The 22,524-nt window shown below is 43.8% G+C and overlaps 1 protein-coding gene across 3 annotated transcripts in view; it reads left to right on the top strand.

The window, feature by feature from the left end:
• LOC117893157 (ecdysone-induced protein 75B, isoforms C/D) overlaps window positions 1–22,524 on the top strand; it is a 99,433-nt gene that overhangs the window by 6,131 nt on the left and 70,778 nt on the right. Inside the window, exon 1 of one of the 3 annotated variants that reach the window (XM_034799623.1) lies at window positions 15,893–15,992. The exons of the other annotated variants lie outside the window; for them this stretch is intronic. Coding sequence (XP_034655514.1) covers window positions 15,908–15,992 — 85 coding nt within the window. The 5' untranslated portion in view covers window positions 15,893–15,907. Of the gene's footprint in view, window positions 1–15,892; window positions 15,993–22,524 lie in introns of those variants that run through there. 3 annotated transcript variants of the gene reach the window in all.

Genomic DNA, 22,524 nt, shown 5'->3' with positions numbered 1-22,524 from the left:
ATTATGTCACAAATGTACATAGTTCTACTAAGTAGAGGGTACGTATCAATAAAAAGGTTTACAATGTAATGGGAATACGAATTGAAATGTCATTACATACAGAAATTTACACAAATTGTTTGCAAGATGGATACTGGTCATATACCTATTTTTATACATTTAATGGTTCTTTTTAAATATTTGTTAGGTCGAAAATCGAGCTATTATATTATCTATTTATCTGAAAAAAAACTCTCACTTTCACATATCGGATAAATTATTTGCAATAGATAATATCTCGCCCTTTCCCCTCTGGCAAATGAAATTCCAACCAACTAGATGGCCCTGAAACTATACCAAATGATGTTTAATGTAATTACCCAACACTTGATTGATTTATAACCGCCGTACTAAACCTAGTTATGCTTAGTAGTTCCCCTCCTCCCTCGATCCGATCGCCCGCAACCCAAAGCTATTTCAATCGAAATCTAATTCGAAATCTGTTAAACATTGACACAAAGTCACGCCAATTCCGAGTTATAGCCGTTTATTGCAGTTACTCAACTCGTTCCGGGCGCAGACAAGGCGAACAAAAAAACAGTTAACAAATGTATCTAGCGGATAAAATGCCAGACGAGGCACATAGCCATAGCCACAGAACCTGTTTGAGTGCAAAAGCCAAAACGAAATGAAATGAAAAGAATAGCAAAACCAAAACAAAGTGCAAATAAAATAAAGAAAAAATACATTATACAATGTACAAATTGTATAAAAATGCGAACTGCAAGTGGGAGAGACAGAGCGCGAACACAGCAATCAAAATGATAGAAAATAAAAATGAAACGAGCACCGCCCCATCAAAACCACCGAAGGCCAAGTACACTTCCAGATTTGTGGATCTAAAAATTTACGAAGTATCTATTCATATAGTTTAGCTATTTGTGGCCGTAAGCTATTGCTTACCAATTGTACGAGTATCATCGACACTTCTCTGTCTCTCTGGAAAGGGTATCAACAACTACGCATACCGCCTGAAGCGAAAAACACAACAAGCAACAACAGAAACCAAGCGCAAGGTCATTCCCGAGTCTCTGGCATTAGAAGCGGAAGAGAAATAGCAATAGCAATAGCAAACACACACAATAAAAGGCAATGCGAGAAAACACACAAAATGTGACACACTGAAAACGAGAACAGCACTTACAGTTGTAGTTGTAGCTTTGTGTGAGCGAGTGAGTGAGATAGACGGAGAGGCAGCGTTAGCGGCAAGTGCAGGCGTAACGTAAATCTAGAACACTTCCTGAATGACAGCCGCGTGAGCGGGAGTGGCTGAGGCAGGCGAGAGAACGAAAACAATTAGCAAAAAGCGAATTTGATTACAGTTACATGACGATGATGAGCGGCAAGGTGTGGCGGGGGGCCTGGGGTTAGGGTTTCGACAATGAGTGTGACGTACTTGAGTCGCCGGTAGCAGCGAGCGTACGCATTGCCCTCGCCAACCGTTAGAATCGGATCGCCCATATTTTCCAAAAGCTCTCAATTACCGAAGGTCGAACAACGGGGACGGACGGACCCTGGTCGGACTAGACCTCAGTTCCGAGGCGAGCCTCGGCCCAGCTGTAATTCAAAACCCTCTAGGCCGCCCCCCACATTTTCATGATTATGATTCGAATAACGGCAATTACAGATATAGATTACAGATATCTGGCCCTGCACTTGAAGTTTAACTATCCGTCTCTCTCTCCCTCTCTGCCCTCAGTTATTTGTACATTGACACGCGCAGTGCTGCCCGGGAAGGTCGAGCATCGGTTAAGTTGAGTCAGTTGTGGTTAATAGCTTCGGATTTCCTATGGCTGGCATCTCACTGACTCATCTCTGTTCTGGATTAGATGAGTGATTGTTCCGATCCGGAAAGCCTGAATTGTCACGCAGACTTCTCAGATCTATGTAAATCGGAGCTTATTGTCAAGGGCTTCTTTAGGTTACAAACATACAACATTGAAGGTCGTTTTAGAAATGCAGAAACTGCTGCAGTTAGGCGTGGTTTTTTGTGTAGTTTTGGGGTATAATTTATGAGAATTTATTAAGTTCTCGATTATCAATATTACAAAAGACCACGCTATGAATGGATAACTCTCCACAAAGTTGCATGAACTTGTGCAATTTGAGTGCCGTTTTGGTTCCCTTTTTGAGTCATAACCAGGACAGACACCCCCAATGACTCGACATCCTCAGTGTTCTTTTCAGTTTATGCAAATTGTATATCAACACCAATCCTATATGGCACCCTTTCCGGCGGTCCGCCGATCCGCTTCCCTGCTGTCCCTGGAGTTGCCCTAAATTGCACATTTAGGTCATGAACCGGAAACGTCTTAATTACATTGAATAAGCGGGAAAAGAGGCTCAAAGTCAATTTAAATCAGGGCTCGGCACGGCCCTTCCCATGAATAAGCGGCTGCGCTGCCCTCACGTACAAGCGTATTACAAATACCAATGTTCCGTTTTGCGTGCGTCTTCACACACAAACGCAAAAACGGCTCGTTAATTGTATAGGTGCCGAGCCCTGATTTAAATGCACCACAAAAGTGAACAAAATGCAAAATGACTAAAGAAAGAAAATCAAAAGTGGCGGAATAAAGAAGAAGCAGAAAAAGAGTGGGCACAGGGAGAGTGAACGCAGACAGCGAGGAGGGGAGGAGTAGAAGAATTGCATACAATACTCGTATATAAAAACTCGAATCGAGAGTTAAATAATTAAGCGGGCCAGCAGAGCAGAACAACAAAAGCAGAATGGCAGAAAGGGCCAAATGGACAGAGGGGGGAAAGAAGAGTGGAAGAGACAAAGGAGTGTGCGAGAGAGCATTAGCAGACAAAGGGTCTGAGGAGGGCGGGCTCAATGGGGAAAGGGAATGCAAAAAAGGGATAAAAAACAAATTGGAACGAAATCTGTGCAGACGACAAGAAGAAGAAGAGCTTCCAGCACCAAACAACAACAACAACAGCAGTAAGAAAATAAAAAAAAAACCAGCGACGCCGACGATGGAACAAGGCATCTGAAGACCTTGAACTTTGGCAAACAACAACACCCATCAGCAGCATGCAGAACAGTTCAAAGAGTAGACGAAGAAACGAAACAGTGCGAAAAAATCCAACTCAAGGAGGGGAAGAACAAGAACAAGGAGAATTCCCAGCAGCAGCAGCAGCAGCAGCAGCAGCAGCGCAGAAGCAACAGCCTTAAATCAAACGCTCGTCTCAGCTGCAGACTTCTCTGAGAGTGAGCGAGCTGCAATGTAGGGCAGACAGAAAGAGAGAACAAAGAAGCAGCGGCAGTGGGCAACAGCCGCCAAGAGAGTGAGTGAGAGGATATGTCTGGTTATTAGCAGGATCAGCAAAAACAAAACTGGTTGCGTTTCCCTCTCTCTCTCTACCTCTGTCTCTCTTGGTCTCCTGTGCAAGCAAGTGCCATTGACCTACAAGCAAATGTCGTTGGCTTCTTGTGGATCGCATCGCAGAGAGCGAGCGCCGCCAACAAGGAGGAGAAGGAGAAGAAGATGGGAAGAGAGCAGCAGCAGCGTCCCAAGACCGAGACCTTGATATTGTCAACGACATGAGCAGCAACAACAATTTAAAAATACAATATCAGCAAAGGGAACGGGGCGGGCGGGAGAGCGAAGGTGGGTGGAAGCGCAGAAGCAGAGGAAGAGAGAATGCGACGGCGTCACGCTTCGGACATGGGGGGGCGCTATTTATACCTTTTTCGATTGCGCCTTTTGTGTGATCTGCCTTTTCGTGCGCGCCCAGAAACGTCGACAGATTCTGGCCTACCCCGGTACCCCTTCTTCCCACCACTGAGCAAACCCGCCACCCATGCAACTCTGCCCAACTCCCGATGCGAATGCGAATGCGAACGCGAACTCGCGCGGCTGTACTCCACTCCCCATCTGCATGGCATGGCATGGGCCCTCGGCTCGACTCCGCTCTGGCCACCAATGGAATGATGGGCCTGGGCCTGTGCCTGGGCCTCAAGTGCAGTGCCCTTGACTTAGGTCAATAACACGATTGTTCCTGTTGTTCTTTTCCCTTTTGGGGTTGGGATCTTATCGGATCGGGAGCGCTATCGGAAGCGGAATGATGAATAACTTGCCGAAGGCCCCCTCCTGAAACTAACGAACTTATTTGGTTACTTAGTCAGAAAATATTCAGTACTCTCCAGATATTTGCCTGTAACCCTCAACTTCTGCCCACAATCGATTACCCCCAGAGAGAGAGCGCGCACATACTCATGAGTGTCATCCGGACAGGACAGGGCAAACAGGACCTTGTTAACCCAAACGAATTCCAAAAACAGTCCGCACACGCCTCACCCCCTCAATGCCGCTGCAGCGCCCTTCGGCATGCCATTGCCACTTGACAGTGACCTTACAACAGTTGAACGGTACGGCGGCGCCTGCCACCACCCATTGGCCATCATGGAGCTCCCTAATGTCCCCCCCTTCATACAGTAGCTGCTGCTGTTGCTGTTGCAGCTGCATAACCTTTGCCTTGCATTTGAAGGCGACTCGACGCGCATGAACCTGACATTGAACGTGAATGTGCGCTGGCTGGCAATGAAAATTTCTTCCACGATACCGAACCAGAGCATGAGGGAGCAGGAGAATGGAGGCAGAGGGTGGCTGGCTAAAAACTACTTTAACCCCCCAATAGGTAATAGTGGGGCAAACATTTTTGATGGTTTTCTACTTTGTAGAGCTATACTCGATGCTTGTGTGGGCATTGGGCTGGGTTGAGTTCATTTTGGTTCGGTTAGGACAAGGGTTTGGCTTTGGGGTCTTGGTGGCTTGCATATCGGAGGTCAGGTCAGGGCCAAAGCACTTGACATTTCTCATAAATATTCAAGTGTAAAATAGTTTCACTGACGCCTAACCTGCCCTCCCCCTACCCCTGTGTGTCCCACTCTATATGGGTTAGTGTGTCAGGCAAAAGTTTCATACGAATTTCTTATAAACAACATCGGATCGTTGGTAAAGCTGCCCGCGGGACACATTCATGTCATTGACCCACAGCTGGGGGACAGCACGCATATCATTTGTATTATTTGTATGAAATGGGAACCCGATCTTTGATTGTGGATTGGAGTTCCACTTGGATTTCCTGCCAAGTTGTTTATCAGATGTAATTACTGTGTATTGATTTCATACATATAATCCTAGTGTAATTATTGGTTCCATGGTTTATTTATCCAAGACCGCATTCCATTAGTCAGTGTGGATATCTGGCTGCGTTCTGCTCAAGTTTTTAATTTTAGAGTGGCTATAAAGGGCTCAAAGATGCTCCCTTGAGCTTGTTTACCCAAAATTCATTTGAAATTGGCGCATGGCCATGTGTTTACCCATCAGTTATCATATTCACTCAATTTGCCAATTATTTCCCATAGTAAAGGCTCCCCTTTTCTTACCCAACAAACATCCAATCACTTTCCATTAATGCCACTTAATTGTTGGTTGTTGAAGGGTTCGCTTGGATACTTAAATCATTATCGATGTGATCTATAGTTTATCAAAATGTTTGTGCAATTTCTTCATTATGAAGGGAACTTGGCAGACAAGGAAAATTTTGTTGTTGCCTCCATAAACTTTCTTTCAAGGTCGCTGATAACGAATGAGGGTGAAATAGGAGGCAGAAAAAGCGATAGAAAAGAAAATAAAGCTTAAGCTCTGACTGTTTGATACCCTCTAATCGGGTTTCTACTTGGGAATTATATTCCAATCAATACTATTCATTGATTGAAGATTCAAACAGATACGAGATGGAAATAAATTTATTCTGATCAGTTCTGGAGGGATTGCACCCTAGATACCCTTCAGCCCATCAGCATTACTGAGTAAAATCAAATTACATTGCCTGCTCCTTCACTTACAGCTTACTTTCTCCCTCTCTCTCTGTCCTTCTTCACGTATTTACACATGTCTCTCCCTCTCTCTCTGGTTGGCTGGCTGCTGTGCTGGGTCTTCTGGCTCCCCTTCTGCTGCTGTTGCTGCTGCAGAAATTGACAAGTTCTTGTTCATGGTCAGGGTTATGCTGTGGGCTGTGGGTGTTGTGTGGATTGTGTGGACTGCAAGATGGCAATGAAATGTGCATGCGTTGACAGTTGCAACAACAAGAACACCATGCAGCAGTCAGGCTGTGTTTGGGGCGCGTGTGCCGGGGATTGTATAATGGCACGCACAAGGCCAAGGATAAGGACAGACACGCAGACGAGCCACTCTCCTGTTCCTGTGTGTGTGTGTTTTGTGTGAGATAAGAAAGAGTCAATGTCAACTTATAATTGCCATTTATGCTTCAATTACCAACACTGGCTGTAATCAACATTGATTTTTCAGTTCCATCTCTCTCTCACTCTCTCCTAAGCTCTTCCTGGCCTCCTCTTCTGGGTTCTATTCTCGTATCTTTAGTCTGCGGTTTTCTTTTTATTTTGGTGGGCGCCCAAGTAACCCAATTTTCACTTTCATTGTTTCTCTATGCCCTTTGACATTCATCTCTTTCACTTTCATTTGTTCAGAGAGATGCCTGCTGATGGGGCTACAGAGATACGATCGAGGGAGAAGACCCAAAGAGTACTGTTCTCCCATGGCAGAACTTTATAAACTTTTTACAGCTAGAGATGTTAGTCCAAATAGGGATCTGTTTGTTAGCTATTTTTCGTTTGCTCTTTGCCAAAGCCTTGGCTCACTTCCGTGCCTTGAGTAAATTTTGTTCCCTGGCACTTTGCCCACTGTGCTGCCAGAGTTGCCACCCCGTTACTGTTCCCCCTCTCTCAATCAACCAACCATCAATTCCGCTTTGACGTAGTGCCATATTGACCTCACCCACCATACGAATAGTCTCCATATATTACCTCCCATATATTCATTTATAGATTTCCGTCTGGCTCTTCTTTTCGGCGACATTGAAAATATATATTTGTATGCCCGAGTGTGTGGAGAGGCAAATTGAATGAATTCCCCCGATATATCGGTTGCACAGTTTCCGCATTACGTTTATAAAGGAACCTTGGGGGCTCGGTAGATCTCATGTGAGCGGAAGAGAGACGAAAGGCTTTGCGGAAGCTCCCAACTGTGTACAGGTGCGCTGCCCGAATGCGAATACAAATCGAAACAGAATTATTGAAATTGCATTCAACGAATTCACTCGGGAATTTGTAGTTAAAAATTTGAATGCAAATCAAAAATATTGCCCGAATTTTGAGCCACAGCTTTTTTGAGCATCTATTGGATGAAATCCTTGGAAATTGATTGATTGATAATATTTATTTGCATTTAAAATATATAAATAATAATCTTTTAACAATAATCTACAAATATTTTGCCATTTGCGGGCGCCCTTAAAGCAATTATTAAACGAGTACTTTGTAGTATGGAAACCGCATTTAAAATATGCCGCACAGATACAGATACAAACACACGGAAAGAATACAAAATATAATAATAAAAGTAGAACTAGGCAGGGAGGAGAGAGGGCTAGGGAGAGAGGCTAACCTTGCCCGAGGTCTTGTATAAGCGACTAAATGGGGGGACCTACGTAATGTGTGTCACTTGCTTCACACACACACACACACACACACACACACAATTTCATAGAGAGAGGGAGAGAGTGAGTGAGGGAGAGAGCGGCGGGCGAAAAAGTAAAATGAAAATAAATTGTGATGGTCAAGGTCGTTGGCATGTGCGCTTTGCGCAATAACAAAACACAGGCACAAGCAAAAGCAGATAGGGAGAGGCACACAGATAGAGAGAGAAAGAGATACAGAGAGCGAGCAAAGGCGGGGGAGGAGGTGGCAGCAAAAGAAATGGCAAGAAATTCTGCAAAGTAAACAGATACAAAAACCCCAAAAGGAGACACGACAGAATGTCTACAAATCGGAGACCCCCCACAAAAAAACTGACCCACATTTAAAGTATAATTAATCTCACTATCTCCCTCTCTCTCTCTATCTTTCGTTACAGGTATGTACTATATGGTCGGGGAGAGGGACATGTTGTGTGAGATGTGTCAGAGATCCAATTAACTGTAAGTTACCAACGGACGTTGGTTAATGCCACTCAAAGTCAATTAACGAGGCAATTAAGCTGAGGTTTACCTTTACCGTTCCGTATGTACACCGCACTTCCCACCCACAGCAATTAAACTTAAAGCTCGGCCTTAGGCAAGGACACACGCGACATGCAACGTCCTTCGCCTGATGTGTTTCCTCTTCCGCATTGGAGATGAAAAGCTTTTGGTTGGGAAGGTTACCACCGATCAAGGGCAGGGCAGTCCAATGTCGGATCCTTGAGGAAAGACCTTCCGCTGCACTCCTGAAACAGCTGTACATCGCAGTGGTTGCATCTGTTGCGCGTCCGCCACACACGCTGTAGGCGGCAACTTGTAGCTTCCACAAAAAGCTCTCAGTCTAGCCTCTCTCTCTCCCAATAATGCACTCTCTCTGCTCTTTGCTTCCTTTGGGCAGAGCTTTTTGACTATTGCAATAGTTGCAATTACTTGCAAGCTTTTCTCTATCTGCAGCTTTTAGTTTCTGCTGCAACCAACCCGAAAAATAGTGCAAACTGCATTTGGCATCGCTTTTTCTAATGCAACTTGGAAAACTGTTTGGAGAAGCTTTTCCATTTTCACTAGCGTTGCATTTGCTGCACTTTTAGTGCTTATGCAACCTGATGGCAGATGGCGACAGTGGACTTGAGCGTCCTCCTAATGATTATCCGATTCTTTTACAAAGTTCTAAGATTGTAAAACGATAAACGAACACTTGTAAATTTTATGCAAATTTAAACGATTATTAATATTATCCCACCACCCGCAGAATCTGTAATTTTCTATGTTATACTCCCCCCTTATCCTGTTCTTCTTTGCCATTGAAACTTTTACAAGCCCACCGTAAAAATCCCAAAACAAACACACAAAAAAATACTTCCAGGGCCTGAAACGACCTTAACCTTGAGGCAAATATAACCATTAATTTTGGATGTTTATTTGCCGTCGTCTCCTACTTTTTTTTTGGGGAATTTAATTAAGCGTTTCCAACAAACAAACCAAAAAAAACACAGAAAAATATTTGAAATATTTCTCATGAACTTTTTGTTTCTTGCGGGGTCATAATGTTTCCTTACAGCCATTAGGTTTGGTTTTCCTATCGAGGCATGGGCAAAAAGGGGCTCTGTTGATTGCTTTCCCCCACACACACCTCCCACAATAGAGAGACCCAGAGAGAGAGGCCCATAAATTTCGCACATAACCTCACACGCATTAGCACTTTGTCAATGTGCCAACGCAGCCTGTTGTCCTTGTCCCACGCATTCTCCTCTATGGTCACTCTTCCATCCGTCTCTCTCTTTTCTTTTATTCTCTGTGTGTGTGTGTGTGTGTGTGCGTTTTGTCGCCTTTTCCTTTCGCCGCCCTGTGTGGCATGTGTCGAATTTCGTTGTTGGCCTTGACTTTTAGTAACCTTTTCTGTTCGGTTAATTCTAGTGTTATTAATGGAGCAATTCACCGAAATTGCTGCGCGGCCTGCCCTGCCTGCCAGCCCGCCCGCTCACTCTCTCTCTCACTCACAAACTCTCTTGAGCGCTGCCTCTGTCTTTCATTGTTGATTTCCCTTTTTGTATGGGTTAATTGAATTTGTTTCTGTTTGGCTACTGACAAGTCTTAAAGTTGCGCAAGTGTTTAAGGAACAAAACAGAATTATGATAGATGATGAAAGAAAAACATTCCCGGCAGTCAGGATGTAAACCTTTTTGGGTCTGCCCACGTCAGTAAACTTTTTCCTGTAATTCTACTTCCAATCACCATGTTACACTCTTCCTACTTGTGGCTCCCCTTTTTCTGCATACAAATTTAGCTCTGCGTAAATCCGAAAAGCAAATTCATGGTCAATGTGTCAAACCCCCTCTCAATAGCAGTCAAAGAAGCGCTGCATAATCGGCTTGCTAGGCCTGACAAGGGGTGGATACGCCTCATACATACGCACTCCCACACACCCATTCCCACCCACACTCTCTCTCACCCAACCCCTGTTCTGCCACAATTCCAGCCCTGTTGTGCTAGGCCTAGGCAAAGCATCCTCTCTCATTCTCGCTCTTTCTTTTAAGCTCTCCGTCTCTGGGCTAGAGCTAAAAATAAACCCATACCACTCCACTCCCCTTACCCCTACCTTCATCATGCCTTTCCTTTTCTTGTAGTTTGGTTGTTGCCTACTTTCTGGTGTTCGCTCTTTCTCTCCCACGCACTTTTTTCGTCCCTTTCCGATGTTCAACTTGGAATTATAATGTATTTTTTGCTCTCTATATCTTTCTTTTTGGAAAAATGGAAAAGTTTTTTTGCGTGGAAGAGATGGTGATGTGGGTGGGTGGGTTGCTGTCTGATTATTGATTCATACCTGCCTCAGGAAGCCGCACGGACGTTTTAAAGTGGGCGGTTCCCCGAGTTTCCTGAAATATGCGAAACCTCCAGGGATACAGCCAATTGTTCTCCCTCTTGCAAATAGATTCGGGGGTCAAATTTTATTCTTCCAGGAAGCTGTACAGTGAACACCTGTACTGTCCCTTTCCCTATGGTCGGTACATGATTTTTTGCTAGGCTTTTTCAAAGCCACTCTCTCTCTCTCTTTCTCTGTATCTTTTGCTGCTTTTATTACCACTGTGTTATGCGTGACCTATTGACCTATCTGTATGCGACGAGCTTTGTGCGGCCTACTTCCCTCTGTGGTCCGCTACGCACAGCATCACCTGTTTTGTCCGCCCTAAAAAACCTACCCCAAAATGTCACCTACTTTTCCTCTCGCTTCCCCTCTGTTGGCTGTCTTCCAGGACAATACACATTTCGTATTCCGCATATGTTTTAGCATATTAAAAACCTTCTTCCATCAGCAAACTCATCTGCCGTCCCCCCCGTGCCCATGCCCTCGGCACCACCCAAGTGTTTATTAACCTTTTAGGGGTATTAGTATTTGTTAGGCGTTGCGTTTGTTTTGCGCCTCCGATTCGATGCCTTCACACACGCACACATGACATGTCTCCCCAAGTAATGCGCATTTCCACGACGAGAGCAAAGGAATGCCCCGAAATGAAGGAAATTTTGAACAAAACGCCAATCCATCTTACTGCGTGTGTGGGTGTATATTTACGGACTGCCTCAATACTTCCTCGAAAGCTTTTCCGCATAATTTTCCTCGCTTCCTGCCGCGAGTCATTACTTGCCCACTAAAAACAGCAACAAATGTCGCACGCGCTACTCAAATCGACCAATAATAAAGAGGAACTGCTGATTAAATATACGCGTACGTACTTACGTACACCTAATGCCGTGACAGTGGGGCTGCGCTCTTTAGATATATACAGACAAAAACCAAAATATGTACACACAAAAATATAACCACTCACACTCGTTGGTTACATTCAAACATACAGCAGTGGTCAAAAGAAGATTTGCATTGCTTTTGTTTTACCCGATTGTTCCTATAAGAGTTAGTGCTTTCATCCCGATTGTTTCCGATACGCAGAAGGTCGAAAATAATAGTATCCCAGTATCCAGAAGCTAAAAAAAACTCCAACTACCTATTCAATGCGTTCCTTTTTCTGTGCGGCTGCTATTCTGTTGACCGCAACTGTGACACGTACATGTGTTGAAAGAAAGAAAGAAAAGAAACGAAACGAAAGCTAAGCCGAAGCGAAGCAGCATTCCCGAGCGAACGAAGCAACCGCAGTCGGCGTCGCAGTCACTGGTGCTGGCCGAGCGAGAAAATAGGTGAACGACCGTCGATAATGCGCGACCTTCAAAATAATCTGGGCCAAGTGCTGTCCCAGTGTGCGTTTGTGTGCGGGGTCTCTGGGTCTATGGGTCTCCTCTCTGTGTATTGTGTTTTATGTGTGTGAGAGCACGCACTCTCTCCCACCCGTACTCCCACTCTCCCTACAGAAGGTGACAGGCAGCCCAACCCAACCCAACATTCCAAGTGAGAGTGTGGCGTGGCGTGACGCTCTCTCTCTCTCTCTGCCTGCGGTTAGCTTCTCGCTTTGTTGTCTGCTGATTGGGGAATACAGATGATAATTACGGATTATATTATGCGAGTATTATATTATATTATATTTATGCTGCTGCTTCCTATCACAACTTTTGCAATGAATATTCGCTTTGGCCTGCCACTTTCCATGATGGTAAATATATTTATAATGTGGTAGATTTTCCTATTGAAAATGCAAAAACATTTTAAGGGAATTGCCGGTATCTGAAGAAGTTCATTCTTTAAAAATAATGGAAGAGTTTTAAGGCTAAAAGCCAAAAAATATTCAGAAAAATCGTTGGATTTCAAAATTTCATAAATTAACTTCAAAGTTCATTTGAGTTTCGTAATATTTCTCATTGATCTTCGTCTCAAGTTGCATTTTATAAATTTGTATTTCTTGAAGATTCATATTCGCATAAAATATAATGAAACTCTCAATCAAATTTCCTAGAGAACCCTCCAGCAGTTTCTCTCTTCTCCGATTTCTCTGTTTAAAGCTTTCAAAAAGCTTAAAATTCTCAAAAGCCCTGCGCCAAAGAGAGAGCGCAGCCCTCCTGTTTGAAGGGCCAAAGTCGTTGCACTCTATTCAGGACAATGACATGGCACACATACTGGCCCCAGTGCAAACACACACACACACACACTGAAACAAATGCACTCATACACAAACAAATTCGCCAAGTACCGCTAGTTGGCCATTTTGGAAAGACTCTTGAATTGCTTTCACTTTCATCATATTTTTAGGCATTAATTAAGAAGAAAAATCAAAATTGTTTGCTGGCTTTCGTTTGGTTCTTCCAATTTCCATGCTGCAGTGGGTGAATGGTTAGGGGGCTGGGTGGCTCCAAGCTGCTTGGGAGGCGAGCACAGTTCATGTCCTTGGTCGATTTTAACCCCAGAGTTGAATAGACATTGAAGGTTATGTGTGCGCTCTGCTCTCCGGATTTGTGTCAGCAAATAAAAAGCGTTTTATGTGCGGGCTGGGTTTGGGGGGGATCCACAGTTTGGACTCGTGGAAATTAATAAGTCACAAAAGGTTGTTAATGTCCCATGAAAAGAGTTCTGTGCTGCATCTATTTTGGACCTATGAATCTACTAATTTGTATCTCAAAGTAGATATCAAAACTAAAGAACATTGGTGGAAACTCTGCTCTATTATTATTATTCAGAATTCTTTTATTTGGAATTATCTACGTATACATTCCTGTCATCTCAGTGCCTGCCAGTGCAGCCTTTCTGTGTGTTTTCTCTGTGTCAGTCTCCATTAAACAGTCCAGCACTCGGTCAGCACTCGCAAAGAGCCCTCAACGGTGTTGGGGCCTAATCGAATCAACAGAGAATTGCTTGTGGGTTAAGTGCTTTTTATTTTCACACCGTTTGGCGCCTAACACGTTTAATGGAGCACCACCACCGCGAGAGTGGTGGGGCCCAACCCACACCCAGAACCAGAATCGGAGTGCAGCTCGGACGACTGACCCTGAACCCGTACAACGACACAGAAACTCTTGCCTGCCGCTCGCGATGCTGGCTGGCGATTGTGCAACATGCGGCGCGCAAGCTTGGCAGCAGCCAAATTGAGGGCAGACCCAGAGGCAGCAGCAGCAGCAGCAGTGCCCAGAGTGGGCGGAGATAACCCAGGCGCACCCGTTCCCCTGCCACTCACCGCTTGTGTGGGGAGTTGCAGCAATGAAAAGTTCAAACGCGTTCGCTGACATTTTTGCCACAGAGCAGAGCTCAATGTCGCTTGACAAGAGCAGGGAGGAGGAGGAGGAGGAGGGAGGAGTAGGTGCTGGTGGCAGGACAATACCAATGTAGCTCAAGGATCCCCCCTGAGTGTATACTCGATGCAGAAACCACAGACGTAGACTTACCTAACCGAAACATTGACTTTTGTGTGCTGCCTCCTGGTTGCCTTCGTGGTTTCTGTCGCTGCAGCTGCTGCTGTTGGGGTGCTTATGTTGCCACTGGACTTAATAGAGACATTCTAGCTCGACATTGCTGCCATAATGGCTTCAGTTGCAATTAATTGCAGTGTAAATACGATTCCTATGGATTTTCTAGGTGCTGCACAAAGAGATATCCCAGAGATGTTTCTCCTCTGGCCATTTTTCCTTTGGCTGTTGCCTTTTCCTTTGCCTTTTCTCACGGCTCTCGTTTTTGGCTGTCATCTCTCGATTCGTCAGAGCGCGCGGCGCGGCCTTGAATAATATTCCTCTGTCATTGGTATTTTTACAGTTCATTTAACTCTCGCTCTCGCAGCGACAGGACAACGTCAAAGCTTCTGCTTCGGCTTCTGTGTGTGTACTGCTGCTCTGTTGCCAACCGGACCGAGTCCCCACCCCTTCGAGGCCAAGAGGCAATCAGACGCTGAATGCGGTTCTTCGTTACGGCCAAAACAGCTTTGCTTTGGGTTTATTTTAGAACCTGATAGTTTCCCATTTGGCTAAATGTTTGGCCTCAAACCTAAGCGAACACACAAAGCATTTTGTCTGGAGCCATAGCCGAGGCGACAGACATTTGGGATGGAGTTAAGGCTGATTGCCTGAGAGGAATCTAAGTAGCGTATCACATACTGATGTGATTTCTATGGAAATTTTGATTTTATTTATAAGGTATCCTGGTAATTTCATTACAAATTGATTGATTAATGTACACAGTATGTTACGTTTGCATTAATCAACATTTCAGGGATAAATAAAATAAATACTAGAGTGTAAATATCTAAAATAAATATAGTTTAAAGTTGTATATGTATATTCTCTCATCATATAGAATTCTGATATTTCCATTTTCCTTTCCAAATAATTCCGCAACTCTCTTCACTTTCCATCGCCAACCAACCAACAAAACCGTTTTCAAATCAACGCGCCATCATCGCGCTATCCCGCTCCTGCCCACAGTATCTGATGAAAGCTCTGCTCAACTGCTTGCAAGCAGTGCCCGACCATTACAGCTTTTGACAAGCAGTTTGCCGTTTGGCAGTCCACATGGCGGCCAAACCGGCGCTCTGCAGCAACAACAGCAAACACAGGGGGGAAAGCAGAGCAGCAGCGCAGAGCAGCTGATAGAAAATGTGTTGCTGCTGCTGTGGTTGCTGTGTGCTTGTTGTTGTAGCGGTTTGTTCTGCCTCTGCCTCGCCTCTGCATTCGGCTTTGGCCGCTTGGCGCTTTGGCGCCTGTTGTTTTGCTTATTATTCTGCGTTCTCCACTCGCTGCGCGTGTTCGTTGCCTTTCCAAGAGACTCTGCTTTGGCGCTCAAACAAAAAATCAACAAAATTTTGGTGTAAAAATACGAAATTGAATCGAAAGTTATTTTCCTTGAGGATTCCTCAAACCCAGTGTCATAAGGAGAGCCAGCGAGCGAGAGGGATATATATATATATAGAGAGAAAAGTCTTGAAATCTTGTAAAAAAGCGGTGCATAATGGTTCATCAAATTGTGGCAACCATCAGATGAAAATGCATAAAGACCTGTCCAAAAATAAAACACGCAAAAAATTCTCCAACATCTTGTGATATTTCCTGTGCACAATCGAAAGAACAAAAAACAAAAACTAAACCTAAAGTTTAAAGCAAATCTATTGAAATTAGTGGAATCTTACGGGTATCTGATACAATATATAGAGACTAAAATACTAGTTAGCTAAACAATTCTCACAAAAGGTGCCATACTAACGGAGAGAGAAAGAGAGAGAAAGATACATAGAACATTGCCTTTACTCGTACAAATTAGAGGAAACGTGTGAAACCAATTTATAGATCAATCAAGCAATCAATCAAATTCCAAACACAATTTAAACGTAATTAGCAAATCCCGAATCCCAGTCGGTTCAATTATCCTCGACAAATCCCCACTCCACGCCAAACGGTAGCCATGACGGTGGGCAGTCGGGAGGATCTGTTCGCTCAGGCCAAGCATATCGATGATACGGAACGTCTCATTGGACGTGTTCTAGCTGGTGAGTGATTCACCCAATAAACTATTGGGCATACAGTACATACAGTATTTGAAGATCGTGAAATTGGGCAATGGAAGTTCAGTGTGTCCATCGATTTGAGTGGAGGGTTCATGGTTCAGTCGATTTTTATACACATTGCAAATTAGTTTGCCTGGATTGCATACCCTTTCGATGTACAGTGAACTACATAGAGCCTATTCTTATTTAGGAGATTATTAATTATCTATTTAACCCTCCAATACAAAATATTTTCAAAGGTAAACCTCTGTAGGTATGGTAAATCTTCTCCGATTTGAATTCCCATTTCTTGTATCCCAACTAAAACCCTGCTCCCACAATTCCATTGGCACCTGCCCTGTTTTCAGCCCACCTACGCTTTCGTCGGGTTTCATCTTTTTATGAAAACACCAACGAAATTCACTTTCTATCTGTCTATCGGGTTGGCTCATCCATGTATTAAATATTTTTGGCACTTCCTCGGCGGTCGTTGAACCCATTAACCTAAATTGTTCCTTTTGTGCAAAAACAAAGAGCAAACGCAACAAGCTATAGAGAGAGAGAGGGAGACAAAGACAGATAGGGAGAGAGAGGAGAGCCTACGTCATGGCGACAGATATTTGTGTTTACTGGGCACGGTATGTAATATTTATTTATCCTTAATTATTCATGGCAAAATCCATGCAGAGCAGCGTTCAGGAGCTTGGGAGCTTAGTCCAGAGGTTCTGTGTGTAGAAATTATGATTAATTTTTGCAGCATAATCAAATTATTTATAAATGACAAACCAAATGCGTGCATGAGAGCGACAGAGAGACAGAGCAGAGCAGAGGCAGAGGCAGGAGCTTCGAAAGAATCGCAAAGTACTGTCTAAACCTGTCAGCAGTTGCTTTGCTTTCGATTCTCTAGTTAATCCAACACCAACGCAAGTGGTGCCAAACGGCAGCTGCTTCGTTTAGCCAGTGCTCAGGCGAGAGAGCGAGCGCCAATAAAGCGCAAAGCCGAACGCGAAGCGAAACGAAACGAACGCAACGAGCAAACGAAAGTAAAAGCACAAACGACAACCGAACGACGCGACTGCGACGACGATATCAGCAAATGTTTCTGCTGTAAAATCTAGGCCAGGGACGCTGCGGTCGTTGAACTTGGCAAATGTACGGGACCCAAAGCAGCGGCTGTAGGCGAACATTTGATAGGGAGAGGGGGAGAAGGAGACGGAGACGTGGAGAGTGCGCGCAAGAGAGGGAGAGGAGAGTGTGTAAGAGAGTGGAGAGGAATTTCGCTTTCAATTGATAGAATTAATAGATCTAGGAATTAACAGTTAACTGCTTGGGAATTGCTTGGGTTGGGGCTTGCTGGTTGTAACTGTTGCATCAATCGACTGGTTCTGTTCTCTGCCCATGGACACACACTCGCATAATCACATACACGTGCCGTGCCATGTATTTAGGGCATTTGTTGACATTTTGTGGCATTTATTTAGCTGTCTCTCAGAGATTTATGGCCTGACGATATTGTGTGTGCATAGTTTATTTTTTGCACTTGGCTGCTTTTTCGTTGTTCTGTTGGATAAATGGGTGCCGTTTTGTTTAAAATACATATGTACAATGCACAAATTTTTTAACATAACTTATGCCCCGTCTGATGAAATTCAGAAATTGTTATTACCAAAAAAAATAGCCAATATTAATTGAAATAAATTCAATCAAACGAATTTTAGCTTCAGCTAAATCATTTCCATGATTAATCGTTTCCAATTAATAATGCAAAATAAGAGTTTTCAGAGAATGATCTAATTTCTTTTAACCGATAAGTCTTGTATACAATGTCCTAGAAGATGAATATTTGGTGATAGCTAGACAACATTTTTGATGGCTGATTGTGGAAATGCTTTCCTTACTTTCTGTTTATTTTTCTAGGATATTTCAGATGTGTTTTTTGACATTATGAATAGTTCTTATTGTAAGAGTGATTTTTCCCGCATTGTAAAATATTTATGGTACTTACACATCTGTTAAATTTCGGCCTGGGACCATGTCTTCAGTCGTAGTCCTAAAAATACAAGAAATACTCTCAATGTGAATAATAATACATACCAATTATTTGTGTAATTTCTACGGAAATGTCTAGTGTGCTTAATCATTATATTTTTCTTTTTTTTTTTTGCATATACATAAACATTTTATTTAGTTTCAAGTTTTGTCAAAACTCTTTGAGTGCGCCGATTAGATAGGGGGAAGCCAACAGTCGACGGCAGTATGAAAGACCCCAATAAGCAGCGAAGTTGATACGTCCCCTCCACCCCCTTACTTCCCGACTATCATTTGTACTGCTTGAAACTGCCGAAAAGTTGCAAGAGAGAGTGAGAGAGTGGGGGAGATGGCTTTACTTAACCCGATCTACTCGTACATTCATTCTGCTTTAACCCCTGACCTGCCCACAATTAGGTGAAGCCCAGAAGTAAGCTTTCCCACCCCCAGGCACCAGCCTCCCACTTTCGTACTCTCCATTTCTCTCTCTTTTTGCTCTCTCTCTGCCACGCTTATCGCTAAGCACTCTCTCTGTCTTTCACCTCCCTCCCTCGTGTGGGTTCTAGGCGTATTGTGGCTTTGGCCTTGGAATCGCTGTGGCGTTCATTGACCTGCCTGCCGTTCCTCACAGCTCGGGTTTGTTTTTTCATTGCTGCTCTCATATCTGTATCTCTGTGTGTGTGTGTGTGTGTGTGCGCATTTGATTGTGTGTTTATTTCTATTATCGCGATAGTCGTCGATGTACGGGGCGATATAATGCCAGCCAGCCGCCACATATGACCTAATAAAAGTTGTGTGCTGTTTTGCTTGCTTTTTTTTTGCCTGCTGCCTCTGCCAATATTTGCGTACACTGGAAGGGCGGCAGGAGGATGTAGGGGAACGGAGGTTGGGAGCTTAGTCAAGGGGCTGCTGCTCTTATGAATCAACCACCCACCAGATATTCCCTTCCCTTCATTGCACTTTCAACGGGAAAACCCATTTGTCTGTCAACTGCAGCGCAGACACTGCCACATTTGCTGCTGACAGGATGAGCGAGAGAGACTCCCTCCCATGTTACCCATTCACACTGTTGTCGCCACAGCGAGAGAGAGAGAGAGCGAGCGAAACTGCAGTTTTCTATGGCAAATGCATCATCATTCGCTGTTCGTTCTCTTCGGTTTTTTTTGGGCCAATGTACGACCTTCAATATGGCCCGGACACTGGCGCCCGATGGAGAGGGGTTCCCCTAGCATTCGCTGCCACAGCTTCGGACCTCGTTTCACCTTGAGGCGCGCTCCTGCCAGAGCACAGTTGGACTGGGAGGGGGGCTGGCTTCTGTACTGTGTGGCATGCCCCTGAATCACAATTTGCTTAACTGCCAGACCAGATTGTGAGTGGTTGGCTAAAAGTTCTTGGCCTGGCGAGGGAAAACGAAGGCTAACATGGTTGGGGGCATGGATTTAACAATCGAATTTATTGAAGATCGAATCAGGAAAATCCATCCATTTACATATTTGTAGATACATTTATATTATCTTTCTATATTGAATTCCACTTACTGATTTGCTTTAATTTTCCTTTCAGGTAAGTCAATTTGCAATCGATCATCAATCACGTCTGTAATATCTTCGATCCCTGCATGTAAGTCAAAGTCAATCAGTTCTGAAGCAGCCCCCCAACCGACTCTCAATAGATTGTTGAATGTCATTAAAGGTTTTTCACCTGCATCAGAGCAGTGCATTTGCAGCCTTGCCACAGCTAAAAACTAAGTCAAATAACTCATAAAAATAAATGTGTGTGGCTCTGTGTGTCTGTGTGTGTGATATCTCTTCACAGATATCTAACAGGCAAAACGAAACTTGCCGAGCGCCGAGTGGGTCCCACACGATTTGCATATTCCAATTGCAATTGTGCAGTCAGCGAGAGAGCGAAGAGCGCAGGGCGCGACATTCTGTGCAATAAAGTAGCATAATTTTTTTTAATGTCATTTTTGTTTATTATTCGTTTGATATTGGCATACCTTTTAGGCTATTGAGCCAGAAGGGTTACTTCTTTCGCTGCCCTCTGGTTTGATTTCTATCTATCGAAACTAATTCGAATATGAATACTTACAAACCCAAAAGCTGCTCTGAACATTTACTCATCTTCACAGTGCATAAATATAAGTCTGAAGTCAAGCACCCATTTGTATAGCTGAATCACAAGTATCTAATAGTCGTAATCGTCAACTAAACTGTGCGCTTCCATATGCAGTTGTTAAGCGAAACTGAACTCGGGCGAGAGTTGAATGCACGGGCAGCATTGTAAAGCAATAACCTCGATCTAAATTTACACATAGATACAAGCCACACACACACACACAAAACACACGCGGATACTTGTATGTGTTTGCACATGCACCACCAGCTGCAGCTTAAATTTTGTCATAGTTTCGTCTGTGTGGCTGAACTTGCACTCAATTTGTGTGGTGCTAGACACAGACACACAGACGCGCACACAACGTAGCATGCAGCATGGGGCAAAGCTTTCTTGGCGTCGAAGAGCTTTCGGATTGACTATGACGAACGAACGGAAATGACAGTGTTTGCCAGAGAGAGATAGAGAGAGCAAAATATCCCTCTCGCTTTATCTCTGACAAACTACTAGCGAGAGCAACTAAAATAATACGATTTGTGTAGAAGGAAGAATTGGGAATTTAACCCTAAAATGTAGAATGCAGAACGAGATATTTATTATTTTAGCCTGAAAGTCTTTAGGCTGCAGGGACTACATATGTGTCGCTGTCTAGTTTTGTTTACTCTAACAAGCTTAGGGGGCCAGAAAAAGGACCTTAAGTATCTTAAAAAAAAAAAAATAACAATAAATTAATAGCAAAAAAATATATATAAACAGTTTTAATATAGAGATCAATCGAATTTCGAGACTAAGCAAACCCAAAAAGTTGCCCACGCTGATAAAGTTCAAGAAGGACTCATTTTCCCACACCAAAACCATTGAATTTTTTTACCTTTTTCCTTCCGAACACCCATGACAATCAGCTAAATGCAATTTCGTCAATTCCCAATGAATTCAAAGATCTTCTTGTTTGAATACAGAAAACACACCCACTGCCACGCTGCCTCTCTGCCGCCCACCGTCTCTCAGTGACTCGCAGAGCGTCGCTTTGAATAGAATCTTTGAACAGTAGAGGCACACACAGCCATACAGCCACACAGCCATACAGACATGCAGCTACGTGCATACTCGTGTATGTATAATTTTTTTAGAGGTTATTCCGAAGCGGGTCAATTCAGGCCATTCGCCCTGCCAGCCAGCCAGCCAGCCAGCGACAATGTCTCACAATTCAGCTTGTGGATCAGCGGGGAGCGTTGATGGGGGGGCGTTCGGGCGCAGGCAACCTTGCAGTGCATATTCATAGAGCGGAGAGCCGAGTGTTATCTCTCAGTGTGTGTGTGTGTGTTAGTGTAGAGCGCCAACTGCACGTGACCTCGTTGCATGTGGCGACCGACCGATTGCCATCTCTTTCTCACCCATATTTCTATCGTCTATCCTTGTCTCTTTCTTGCATTGGCTTGAATTTTATGCACATTTTTTCGCTGCCACTGCTACTGCTACTGCTGCCTAGCCTAGCACACAAATTGAAGTCGACAAACGTTCATGAACTCAATTTCGGTTTTCCTTCAAAAAACTGCAATGACGTCAAAGAGCAACTGTAAATTGTTATGCGAGAGCTTTTGGGGCCAGCCCCATAGTGTGCCGTCTGCGTTTTGATTAAGAATATGAATAATATTTGGTTGAAAGTACATATATTAAGTAATTCAATGATAAAATGTTTGCGTTTTCAATTTGAATTTAGCGAACGGTTGGTGGTAGCGCCCTCTATCAACTGCGGGCGGAAGCTCATTGCTGGGACGGTGCTTCTGCTCGCCGCTTGGGGGCGCGACTACTATACGCTGTCATGCCTGCCAGCTTTTGGCCGCGTGTGATTCGATAATTCTATGATAGTTTGACATTTATCCATTTCAGTAGGCGCGAAATTCAAATGTCTAGCTTTCTGTGCTAGTGTGGGACCTGAGTACCTGTGTGTTGCTGTTTAAATTTTAAATCTGCTTACTAGATATTGGTATACTTTAATTGTTAACAATTGCTACACCTCGAAATAATAAGACTCTCACGTCAAACAGAATGTAGAAGGTGAACCAATGAAAGTGTGAGAGGGAGAACGTGATAGATGCGGAGGCTTGAATGTGGATACAGACAGGGATCATTGATGATCTCTCCCAGAAAGATCTACGTACAGTTGTGTTCAATGAAATAGTAGTGCCGCGCCACACAATTTTCACAACTATTTTTCAGACCCTTCCAGTCTTTCGAATTGAACAAGTGATACCTTTTTGGAAAGCCTAAAATGTTCACATTAGAACCCAGAAAGAATCCTGGAACATTTGCATTCCATCTTCTTGTTTTACATGACTTTAGAAAAATACCCATGAAAACTGCTGTTCAATAAAATAGTAGTGCTGGGTGC

The sequence above is a fragment of the Drosophila subobscura genome, chromosome J, assembly GCF_008121235.1.
Source record: "Drosophila subobscura isolate 14011-0131.10 chromosome J, UCBerk_Dsub_1.0, whole genome shotgun sequence".
NCBI classification, from domain to species: Eukaryota; Metazoa; Arthropoda; class Insecta; order Diptera; family Drosophilidae; genus Drosophila; species Drosophila subobscura.
This window is presented reverse-complemented; position numbering and strand designations above follow the sequence as displayed.